The 12,044-nt window shown below is 38.9% G+C and overlaps 1 protein-coding gene across 3 annotated transcripts in view; it reads left to right on the top strand.

Moving 5' to 3' along the window:
• Nucleotides 1-12,044, top strand: part of ADNP (activity dependent neuroprotector homeobox) — a 31,789-nt gene that overhangs the window by 10,784 nt on the left and 8,961 nt on the right. For all 3 annotated transcript variants that reach the window (XM_037167371.2, XM_037167381.2, XM_037167390.2), the window contains 2 exons: nt 10,074-10,186; nt 11,940-12,032. In XM_037167371.2, coding sequence (XP_037023266.2) covers nt 10,074-10,186; nt 11,940-12,032 — 206 coding nt within the window. The remainder of the gene's footprint in view (nt 1-10,073; nt 10,187-11,939; nt 12,033-12,044) is intronic.

Raw genomic sequence — 12,044 nt, 5'->3', positions numbered from 1 at the left:
TCTTTTTAACAGTTTTATTGAGATACAGTTCATATACCTTAATAATTTTACCATTTGAAGTGTACAATTAAATGTTCTTCAGTATATTCAGAGTTGCGTGACTGTCACCAGAATCGCTTACAGAGTATTTTTTATCACCCCATAAAGAACCTATTAGCAGTCAGTCTCCCTCTCTTTTCTCTTCGAACTTCCCAAGCCCTCAGCAACTTGTCTCCTTTCTATCTCTGTAGATAGGCCTTTCTGGGCACTTAATGTAACTGGAATCATACAAAGTAGACTTTTGTGACTGAGCATAAAGTTACAGGGTTCATCCATGTGGAGCATGTATCAGTACATCATTCCATTCTATGGCTGAATTATCCCATTGTGTGGATAATACCACATTTTGTTTATTCATTTATCAGCTGATGGTTTGGGTCGTTTCCCCTTGGGTATCAAGAATACTGCTGAGAACATTAGCGTGCAGGTTTTGTGTATGTATGTTTTCACTGCTCAGTTGCTTTTGTAACAAAAGTAAATGGAGCTTGATTTAGGAAAAGGAGCTAAAGAGGCAGTTAAAGAGCTGACTAGCCTCCTGCCTATCCCTGCCCTCCAGGAAAAAAGATCACCGGCGACTCTGCTGCTTTCCCAAGCAGTTTTGGGAAGAACATGTCCTGCGCATTAATAATAGGAAAATGATAAAGGAAAGATATGCCATGGCTTTATTTTGTGAAATGCTGTTCTTTAAGAATATCAAGGTTGTGATTTTCCTTTTACAAGGTATTACTATTACAGATTGGGTAAACTATCTTTCAGATGTGACTGACCAGTGACCGTTGGCATCCACGGTGATGATAAAGAGAACTTTAGGGCAGATGGTCTCAAAGCTGAGTTCTTGGTTCAGTTCTTCTCTGGATGTGATGTGATTGGACTGTCTGACCACAGAGGAGTGTATATTCTTAATCTCCCTTTCACCACTTGAGCTACTTTATAGTGTGGCTGAACTTTTTCAAGGTCATTTCATCCTGGTGGATGTATACATATAACATGGCTGTTGTTTATTTACTTTTTTAAAAAAGATTTTATATTTATTTTTTGAAAGAGGGGGAGGGAAAGAAAGACAGGAAGAGAAACATTGATTGGGGACCTGGACCACAACCCAGGAATGTGCCCTCGCTGAGAATCTGACCATTGACCTTTCAGTTTGCAGGCCAGCACTCAATCCACCGAGCCACACCAGCCAGGGCTGTCGTTTACTTTTAATTAACGTCAGATCAGAGCTTCATCTGTGTGGTTAAGGGGAAGGAGGGGAGAGTGCTTCATCCTAGATCTGGAAATAACCTTGAGACCCTGCCTGCTCGCTCTGTCACCAACCAGCTGATCATCTTTAGACCAGTTGCTTCACCTTAATTGCTAATCTGTAAAATGAGAAGAGTTAAGATTAGGCAATGCATAGGTACTTTCAGTGGTTCAAAGTGATGCTTTTCTATAACATTGCAATTGATGTTGTGATTTGGAATATGAATCTGTCTCTCATCTTTCCTAAGGCCTGTACTGCTGGACACTTGTTCCTTTTCATTTTGGCATCAGAATGCTCCTCCTGCCCCTTCAATGGAGAAGATACTTAAAGACAACTGATGTTACTGTCCTTCTTACCAGACCTGGATTCAGTATAGAATCTTTTTTCCACCAGCTGAACCAACTAATACTGAAAAGGGCAGCACATACCCAAAAATGAAAAAGATTTGGGTTGATCATATGTGTGAAGTGGCTTCCACCAACACAAATGTACCTTTCAGGAGATTAATTTAAAAATAATGGCCAGCTCTAGCCAATGTGGCTTGTTGGTTGGTCATCACCCAAAAACTGGAAGGTCCCAGTTCAATGGCCTGGGTTGCAGGTTTGGCCACCAGTTGGGGCACACATGTAAGGGGCAACCAATCAATGTTTCTCTCCCTCCTTCCTCTTTCTCTAAAATCAGGGTTTTTTTTTTAAGTTTAAAAACTTTAAAAAAATAATTATAATATCCAGAGTTAAAGAAGTGTTGTCCCACTTGACCTTCTGATTGTGTCACATCTAGAATAACAGTTTATTCAGGACATCAAAGAGATTATTGACAAGCTAGAGACCATTTATTGGTGGTTGGGCTTATGCAATATCAGAAGAAATGAGAATGGATACCTTGGAGAGGGGGCAAAACTTGGGAGGGAAGGAGGAAGTAGCTCAAAAACTTAAAAGACTTATGTGACCAAGTAATTAGACTTCTGTAGCTGAGTTGTGGGCAGGTCACAAAAACTTGTAGAAAGTAAACGTGTGAGCAGAGCTGTCCGTTGTGAAATGAGCTGCCTGGTGGGGTTTGTGCCCCTCTCACTGGAAGTGATCAGGCAGAAAAATAGTCTCTTAGAGCAGGGCTGTTTGCGGAAGGGATTCACACACTATGAACAAAAAGTGGGCAAAAAAACGTGTGTATGACCAAATGGTTTCAGATGTACAAAATACTATGTTTAGGTAAACATACTCATTTTGCCTTCATAAATATAGTCTACCCACCAAGGAAATAGGAAAACTTAAATATACAGAGTTTAAAAATTTATTTGGTTAAAAAGTGAAGGAAATCAGAGTTTTGTTTTTTCCTGAAGTGAAAGCAGTTTTGTATTTCATGTTTTACTCAATTGTGGGGGGGGGGGTGTTTGTTTCATTATCAAACAAACTAGTAAATGTCAATGCAGTTAAGTAAAGAATAAAAGAAAACAAATACCATATGGTCTCACCTTTAAGGGGAACCTAATCAACAAAACAAACAAGCAAAATACAACCAAAGACACTGAAATTGAGAACAGGCTGACAGGGACCAAAGGGTAGGGAATTTCAGGGGGAAAGGGTGAAGGATTTGCAGGACACATGGACGACGATAAGGTGGGGGTAGGGGACTGTGGTGGGGAGAAAAGGCAGAAAACTGTGCTTGAACAACCATTAAAATTTTGTCTTCATTTGCAAAGTAATTTTTCTTTCTGATTCTCCTGGGCTTCTCAGAACCTTTTTTTTTTTTTTTTTTTTAGCTTCAACACTACTGCACATTGAGGGAGGAGACTAACCTTTCTTTTCTTACCTCTGTCATGCTGCAGTTTTATCTACCAATCCAGAAAAGCATTCTGCCCTGTATAGTCAGATAGTATTTGTTCTATGGTATTTGGGACTTGAGAAAGAGGAGACTGAGCTGCCTTTCTATGAAGAGCTTCTGGCATCTGGAAGGTTTTTTGCCCAAGTTTATAGGAAATTGAAAGATCCGCTGCTTCTGTTCAGGACCATGTTTTAGAAAAAGACTGAGTGATGATTGATTGCTTCCGGACTGAATGCAGGGTCTGGGTGTGCTTACTTACTGGAGGGTTGTGCCAGCATGGCTGTACAAGGTTCATTTTTTAAAATACAAATATCAGTATATAGACCTTTTCACAACAGGTTCAATTTAAGTTTAGGACTTAGTGATACCCTCAAAAGCAAATGAGGTGTCTGTGTTCTCTTCAGATCCCAGAATAGTCAGGAAAAGTAAGCGAGTATTGCTTAGAAAGTGTTTTTATGATGACCACAGTTTTACTCAATGAATGGTGTTGACAGATATTAATATATTGCTGAGAAGAAAGAAGGAAAAGAGGGTTCATGAATATGGGAATGATCTTTTCTTCCTGCCTAAATAGTACTTACCTTAACCAGGTCCTAAATGTTAACATAGAGACATAAAATTTGTCTAAGTGTCATGGGTAGCAGTGAAGTAACTGATGCTTAGATTCTCTTCATGAGAATCTTCTTAAAATGCCTAGCTTTTTAGAAAATAGCATGGCTTACATGACTTAACAATTTTAGTTGCTTAAAGAAACTTCAAATATCTTAAGCCCCAGTGTGGATTATAAGGTTGTTTGTTATAGACAGAGTACAGTTGACTGTGGGCCCACACTTATATGCAGATATTTTATTATAAGACTATATAATACATATTAACATACAAAATACGTGCTAATCAACGATTTATGTTATCAGTAAGCTTTCCAGTCAACAGTAGTAAAGTTTTGGAGGAGTCAAAAGTTATTCTTTGGTTTTCAATTGCACGGGGGTCAGATGCCCCTTAACCCCCATGTTGTGCAAGAATCAACTAACTATACTTAGTTTTTAGTTAAGTATCAAGGGTCTGGATTTCTTAAATGTCAGTTTGGGCTGATGATGATACCAAAACTGAAATTGTTTATATTACAGTAGCTTGAATGTCTTTCTAATTTTTATTAACTTAGCAAATATATAGCAGACCTTTTCTTTACTAGTAATTACATCAATCCCAGTCTTTGTTGTTTTCCTCCTCCCCCAGGTAAAAGATATTTCTAGGGAAACTGTATTTGTCTTTACAGCTTTACTGTAAAAATGTTTAAAAGGCAACATCAAAGTATAAACTATGTTCTAATCCTTAGGCTTACTCTGGGCTTCCTATAACCATGTTCTGAGCAGACTAATGTTTACAGGATACCTTTACCTAACTATAGGAGTTCTGTTACAGCCATCAAACTTCCTGCTTTGGTTGATTGCCCAGTTAGGTCTAGATTTTTACATTTCAGTAGACAGCCACCTTGGCATACATTTGCGTTATAAGCTTAGTTTAGACAAGTAACTTTTTAAAGGAGCTATTTGGAGACAGAGAACTCTTTCTTCCTTTCTTCATTTCAACACCAGCCCCTCCACTACTTTTTGTCTTTTTTATGTTTCAACTAAGATTTCTTTAGAGACAAGGGTTTCACCCCTTTGGAGGGTGGGCAGGGTTAAAAATCACTAGTTTATACTAAGCAGTTTACATTTAGGTGTTACCTGGAAGAAATGTAACCATCTCAGTCCAGTGTTAGAATGTTTTCCTTATGATAATTGTCGAGTTTCATTTACTAGTATAACTGACGCGTTAGTCACTCAGGTAAAAACGTTCAAATTTCATTTCCCAGGTACAGGGATGGAGAAGAGAAGTTTTATAGTTGTGAGTATGAGAAACAAACTTCATTCTCTTATTATTGTAAACCTACTGTATTTTTTGGACTATAAGATGCACCCCCCAATTTGGGGGGACAGTGTGGGTCTTACAGTCCGAATGTAGCTTACCTGGCTCACTGTGGGGGGCGGCAGAGCAGGGTCACAAGTTATTAACTATTTTACCACCACCACCACCACCACCCACCCCCACCCCCGCATTTTACCCTGAAGCCTAGGTGCATCTTACAGTCCTAAAAATACGGTGCTTTTGCCCATCCAAGTAGAATTATACCAGCAGGTGATGGAAACTAGAACACACAATCATACTCACCTCTGTATTTTCTGGCATGTTAAATTAACATGGATTCTGTTAGAAATTTGGGAAACATCACATAAGAATGAATAAAAATATGAAAAATTATATACTGGAAAATGCCATGCTAGATCCACACTTGTAGTAGCTTAAAATACAGCCTGGAGAGGTTTAATTTGGAGGCTTTTTTTCCTTCTGGCTTGATTATCTGTGCCTGGTCAAAGGTTTATGGTTAGGTTTTATGGGGGGTTTTGTTTTGTCTTATTACTTTCTAATGGCACAGTTATATGTGCTTTTTCTCCTCCCCGCCACCCTTAAAAACGGACTAAATTATGTCGTCTTTGATCCAGCAGCCTTGAGGAGGGACTACCATACAGGGACCAGCCCCACTGATTCTGTGTGACAGGTCCTTCAGGCCTTGCCTTGAGCCTGCTAGACTAATGTACGATATGTTGGGGTTCCCTTCATCTTCCGGACCCAGCAGCTCCTGAGTGCACCTGCCTAGATCCAAGCCTTTGGCAGAGCTATGTTTTCATAAGTGATTATAATTATGTTCCCCAGTTAATGACCTTTGCTTAAGTCCACAATCACTGATGTATCATCATCCTTCTACAAAGAATCAGCCTGTGAATATTCCTCATGAGACAGGCTTTGTCTGCCTTTATTTACCCTCTTGGTAGATGGAGTTAAGGGTTATTTGAGTGTGACTCGGTTATTCATTCAACAATAAAATTAAGTTATTCTGAAAATAAATTTAAGTCTTGTTCATCAGGTGTTAACATGCTTACACAAAAGCTTCTTACCTTCAATTGCCAATAAAACACCTGTAAATGTTACCTTCTGCTATTAATAGGTTATTGAGCTTGCCCCCAATTCTTAGAATTTAAAAATGTTTTCCTGTGTGGTGTTTTAGATTAATGAAACCAGGGGTCAAAGCATCCTTTAGAATAACTACATCTTGGCAAACTCCTAGTCTGCTTTTAGACCCAGTTCACAAATATAATTATTTTGCATGAAATTTCCCCATCTTCTCTCTTTTACTCACTTTCTGTGTCCCACTTTAGCATTACCAAGACTTTTGGTTACAAATAATATGAACCAAAGCTTAAGCAAAAATTAAGTGTTTGTCTTGTTTCGAAAAGTTGGGATGGTGGGACTGGCTTTCAGGCACCAAGTAGATTGAAGACCTTAAGCAGTGCCAGTAGGAATCTTCCCCTGCCTCCTCTTCCTTTGTGTAGTGGCAGGTCCTGACTCTGCTTTTCAGTATCACTGTCAGCCTTGTTTCAGGCACATGTCCAACTGTGTACTAATCAGTGTCTACAGAGACAGACTACCCTGTTTGGTCGACCTGAGTCATGTACAATTGAGCTCCACAAAGGGCCTAAGTGACTGTATATAAGAAGTAGCAGGAGTGGTACCAAAGGGAAGTTGGGCAGGTGAAACAATCTCTGTTCCAACAACCTCATGACCACTGTGTGCTCTCAATTCATCCCCTAGAATTGATAGACTGTTGGAGGGTAAAAATTGTGTCCTATTAATCTCTCTATTCCTAGTACATTGACTGGCAAAGTGTAGGTGCTCTGAAAAGGATGAACAATGGTACCATTCCATTAAATTGGATAGTTTTCCCTTTTTATGCCATGATCTGAGAGGTTTATGGTTTGGCTAAAGGGAGTGCTTCTTGGTATTGTGATAGAGATGCCAACATTGGGGAAAATGGTTATTCTGATAAGGTGGCTCAAGAGAAAGGATTATCAAGCTACTGGGCACGAGTCTACAGGAATATAAGCCCACCTCTACACAAGTTTTTGACAATATTGTAAGATGGCTTTCTCCCTAAGAGTACTGACTGTAAATACTGTTTTTAGCTCTCTCTATTCAAAAGAGAAGAAACTGCCCTTAATCTTAGGCAGTGAATTTCTAATTTACTTTGTTCCTACCCTTGAATCACTAGGTATGAGCACCTTGTTTAGATTTTTCTTAATTCAAAGGGCTTTTGAGGGGTAGGGAGGAGGCTGGGGGTAATTCTTATAAAAGTATTTAAACAAGAAATCAAATAGATGACATTAACAAAACTGGGAGCCAGCTGTTGATTTGAAGATGTCTCTTAACAGCAAGCAGGGGGCTAGGAAAATACATATTAGGCCCTTATGTCCTTATCATCCATAGAAATCAACATTAACTAATAACTAATGTTCGTTGGATGCTTGCTTTCAGGAACCTTTGGCTGGTTACAGACATAGAAAAGCCTGGGGTGTATACACAAGAAATGGTAATGGTGGCCCCCTTCTGAGAAGGGGGGCTGCATGGCCAGAGGAGTAGGGGAAAGCCTTCTAACTGCTTGTATTCCTGTGCTGTGTACCTGTTCTATAGACTCAGGAAGGTGTATAATACTTTTAATTATTTTCTTCTTTTCTGGATTCATGGGCAGGGGGGTTGGGCCAGGGAAGAGGGAGAGAAACATCAATCATTGGCCTCTTACATGCACCCTGACTGGGGACCAGACCCATAACCTTCAGTCCGTAGGACAACGCCCAATCAACTGAATCACACCAGCCAGGGCAAAAAGTGTTTAATTTTAAGGAAAAGGAAGGGGGGGGAGGCAACAGAAGAATCTTTGTAAATTATTTTGAGAATGCTAACATACATGAATGTGTTATTCTACCTCCAAATGAACAAAGCCTTGGAAAATGGACTCTGTGAGCAAATACATAGAAGACACACCCATCTGGGGAAAGGGGCAGATGATAGAATTCCCAAGATTATTAGAAATGTCATGAAGACAATTATAATCTTAACTCAGAATATTCTATATCTTTCCGTGTAAACTCTTAACTTGGGTTCCTCCTAGTTACTAATCATAGAACAAAGGACCATTTTTGTGCAGCATTTTCCCATACATAGCGTCACTATTTTATTTATAAGCCTATTTAATTCGGCCCAAGTAAGTAAACTTGAGTCTTACTCTGGCAGATATGTCACTCTTTGTAAGTTGTTTGTAACAAAGCATCCTTATGAACATACCACATTCTCATAACAAAGGTAGGTGGATAAGTTGGATACCTACCTTGCAGTGAGGTGCTGCTTTTGGATGTCTTCAAACTTCTTTGTTAGCTGTGGGTGGGCACTCAGAATGCCTGGTGTCATCCATTGGAGAGTGGGTTTTCCTTTATCCTGAGCTACAGTTTGACAGGGATGGCAACATGTCCAAATATTTGTGTATTTGTTTTGCTGAGATACTGAGCTGCTTATCCAGGAAGTAGAGAAAACCAGCCATGGCTACCTGCTGGGCATGTCTCTGCTCCAAAGTGAAGTAGAATTAATTTGGGAAGTTCAGAAAGAACTGCTGGCTTTTGGCCCGCAGACTTTATGAAATGACTAGAAAAACAAGATGTCTCTTTAGCAATCAGATTTCCATAAGGTAGAGATTTGGCCTTGAATGCACATTAAATTGTATCAGAAGTGACTTCTAAGTCTGCTCTTAGCTAAGTGTTATACAAATTATTGGATGGCAGAGAGTGCTGAAAATACCATAGTCATGCTCATAAGTAGTAGGGGTTCCATCTTGAAAGTGAGATAGCTGATAAGTTTTTCTCAGTGAAATAACATTTCTCTTCTGGCCTCAATTTTGGTTCTTCATATAGAATATTTTGGGATTTTAAGTTCTGGTAACTTACAAGGTTCTGAATTTCTAGGAGTTACTGTTCTGGTAGTCTTCACCCTTTTTGTTTGTTTCATTTTTCATAGTTTAATAAATGTAACATGATATAACATTTGGATTAGTTGACTTTATGATTGTGGTTTACAAATGGTAGTGTTATAGAATAACAGCCTATATTAGAAAAGCAGGTTTGCATGTTTTTTAATTTTTCATGCTTTTGTGGGGTTTTTTGCCTTTGTTTTTGGTTTTTAGAACTACTTTGTCCTAGAATATTGATTCATATTACTAAATTGATGATAAATTGTTACTGTATTTTATAAAGAAACATTTATTATCTCATTGGAAGATATTCTCAACCACCCAAGTTGTATTGATTTTATTATCTTAACCTTTGTTTTTAAGGAACTTGGGGGAGTGGATCTAAATTTTCTTTTGATGTTATGTCATTTAAATAATTTTTCAATCCCCTCACACACATGTAGGCTTCCCCTAAGTCATACAACCGTTACCGTTATTTGCTCTGGTGCTGAGTGCCCAGCTTTTCCCCATCTCGGCTTTCACTCCATGACTACAACTGAGTGCTTCTGTCCAGGTACAGATGGTTCTGGCTGAGAGGCAAGTTATACACAATTATTAGTGTCTTTTGTTCAAGTAGTATGCAGAAACTTTTAAGAATGTTTCTTTCAGAATACCATAGGACAGTTCCTAGACAACAACAGCTTTTTTCCCCGGCACTCAAAATTACTCAAAATTATGTGGTAATGATGCTGAAATGGTGAGCATTTTCTATTTTCAGAGGTTCAACATCACAAGGGGAAAAGGCACTCACACTTGGTTTTAAAATAATCCATTGGTATTATTAACCTAATTCTCACCTTTGGAAGTCCATCACCAAAAGTTTAATCAGAATTGTGCCAGGTTAGACTCATAGTTAATCTACAACGAAAAAGTGTCTTAACAATAGAAAAAATCAGAGCACTTACTTTGCCTGCCTGCTTTTTTTTTTTTTTTTTTTGTCGTCAGACTGGGCCAGGGTTTTTGATCCTACCATCAGTGGAATTAGTAAATATTACAAGTTGTACATGTTTTTGACTTGACTTAAATTTTTTTTTCCAATAGAAACTATGTTCCAACTTCCTGTCAACAATCTTGGCAGTTTAAGAAAAGCCCGGAAAACTGTGAAAAAAATACTTAGTGACATTGGGTTGGAATACTGTAAAGAACACATAGAAGTAAGTAGCATGCCATTTTTTAATTTTAACATGACTCAGCTTCTGATCCATTACTTTGTGTCAGCGGCCAGGATGGTGAACTTAGGTATGATTCTGATTTTGAACCTCAGCTTTAGCTTCACCAGAGCTTTCTCAGTTAGCCTAACTTACTCCCTTCTCACTAAAATGGGCTTTTCATCTTTGCATCCTGAGGCAAAAGCAGTTATCATTGAGAGCATACACATGTCAGACATTTCACTAGGTGCTTTAAAATTGTCTCTAATTCAAATCCTTAAAACAACCCCTAGAGGGATGTAGAAATCTTATCTCCAGTTTACAAATGAAGAAGCTGTAAGGAAACAGGTCCACCTCACAGTCAGTCCTGCGGCAGGCAGGGTCTGTCTTTGGGACTCCAGAGCCTGCTCCCATTCTGATACACCTGAGTGTTCTGGTTGACCTTCTGATTGTTGAGGCTTGGTGGTTTGGGTGCTTTTGTTGTCTCTCTCTATAGGATGTGAGCATTTGTTAGCCCTTTTGACCCATCATAGACTATTGTCTTCCCTTTGTGTAGCAGTTTGGACTTTACAAACTGTTTTTCTAGCCTTTTATTCTGTGAACTTTATGTGTAACACCCCTGTGGGATAGCCAGTGCATTGGTTCCTCCTTTTCCAGATCTCGTTGCTCCAGGTCTTACAGTTAGTTGGTCAGCAAAGCCTCTGATTGAAAAGAAATGTTTGAAGACATTTTCCCCTCTAGGCTTTAAGTTCCAGCTGGTCAGGGACCAGGACTACCTTGTCCATCCATGTATCCCCAGCACCTAGCACAGTGCTAGGTACAGAGTAAGCACTCAGTAAGTGTTTGGATGGAATTGAAAATAAAAAAGCAATTTCCTTTATTCAACAGGTTTTCTTTTCCTGATTCCCACCAACAGTCTAGGGATTTGTCGTGGAGACTAAAGCTGCTCTAGTTATGTTGTCCCCAGCACAGGAGGTCACTTCCTTTCCCACCCCTCGAGTTCAGGTAGATCTGCCTGATGACAGTCCGTTCACATCACACTTAGTGGGGTCATCTTCCTGAGAACAAATAGTGAAAATACTCAGGTACCTTTTCTATCCTGCATTTGATTTTTTTCTCCTCCCATTATTAACACCAATTACATGTCCTGGAATTTATATGTACTTGATTTTCCCACACTGGATTGTGAACCTCTTAGGGCCAAGGGGAATTATACCCTAATACTTTTTATCTTCCTAGCCTGGGGGAAGCAGGCCATTAAATTTTTACATAAGAGTATAAAATTTAACTATTGCCTTTGAAAATCTTCCTTTCATCCTTTTAGGGTTCAGAAATCTTTTGAGTTTTCTTCCCCATCCAGTCTTCCCTACCCCACCCCCAATATCAAGAGTATCACATCTGTAGCACTATAGTGAACATTACACTCCATTCTAATACTACCACTGAGAAGTTACAATACTCTAATGAAGGGTACTTTGGTATTAAAATTTGGCTAAATTTTTTTTTAATGAGAATTTTAGCATTTTTCTTGGAAACCTGTCAGACCATTAGGGGAATGTTGAGGTGATAAAATGTTCAGTACAACTTCCATATGCCTTTTGTATTTCCTAAGAGCTTTGTGACTCCTGGTTTAGTTCTCAGCCGGGTTAACTTTCCAGTATATCACTCCAACCCTAGTTAAGAGAAAGGATGTATAAAATAAGATTGAGGTAGAGTTGATACCACTATGTTTTTGTAAACTTCTTTCACTGTTTTCTAGGATTTTAAACAGTTTGAACCTAATGACTTTTATTTGAAAAACACTACATGGGAGGATGTAGGACTGTGGGACCCTTCACTTACAAAAAATCAGGTAAGTGGCACA

This window comes from Artibeus jamaicensis, unplaced genomic scaffold (assembly GCF_021234435.1).
Source record: "Artibeus jamaicensis isolate MK-2021 breed Jamaican fruit bat unplaced genomic scaffold, CSHL_Jam_final contig_685, whole genome shotgun sequence".
NCBI lineage: Eukaryota > Metazoa > Chordata > Mammalia > Chiroptera > Phyllostomidae > Artibeus > Artibeus jamaicensis.
The sequence above is the reverse complement of the archived record's forward strand: the minus strand, read 5'-3'. Positions and strand labels throughout refer to the sequence as shown.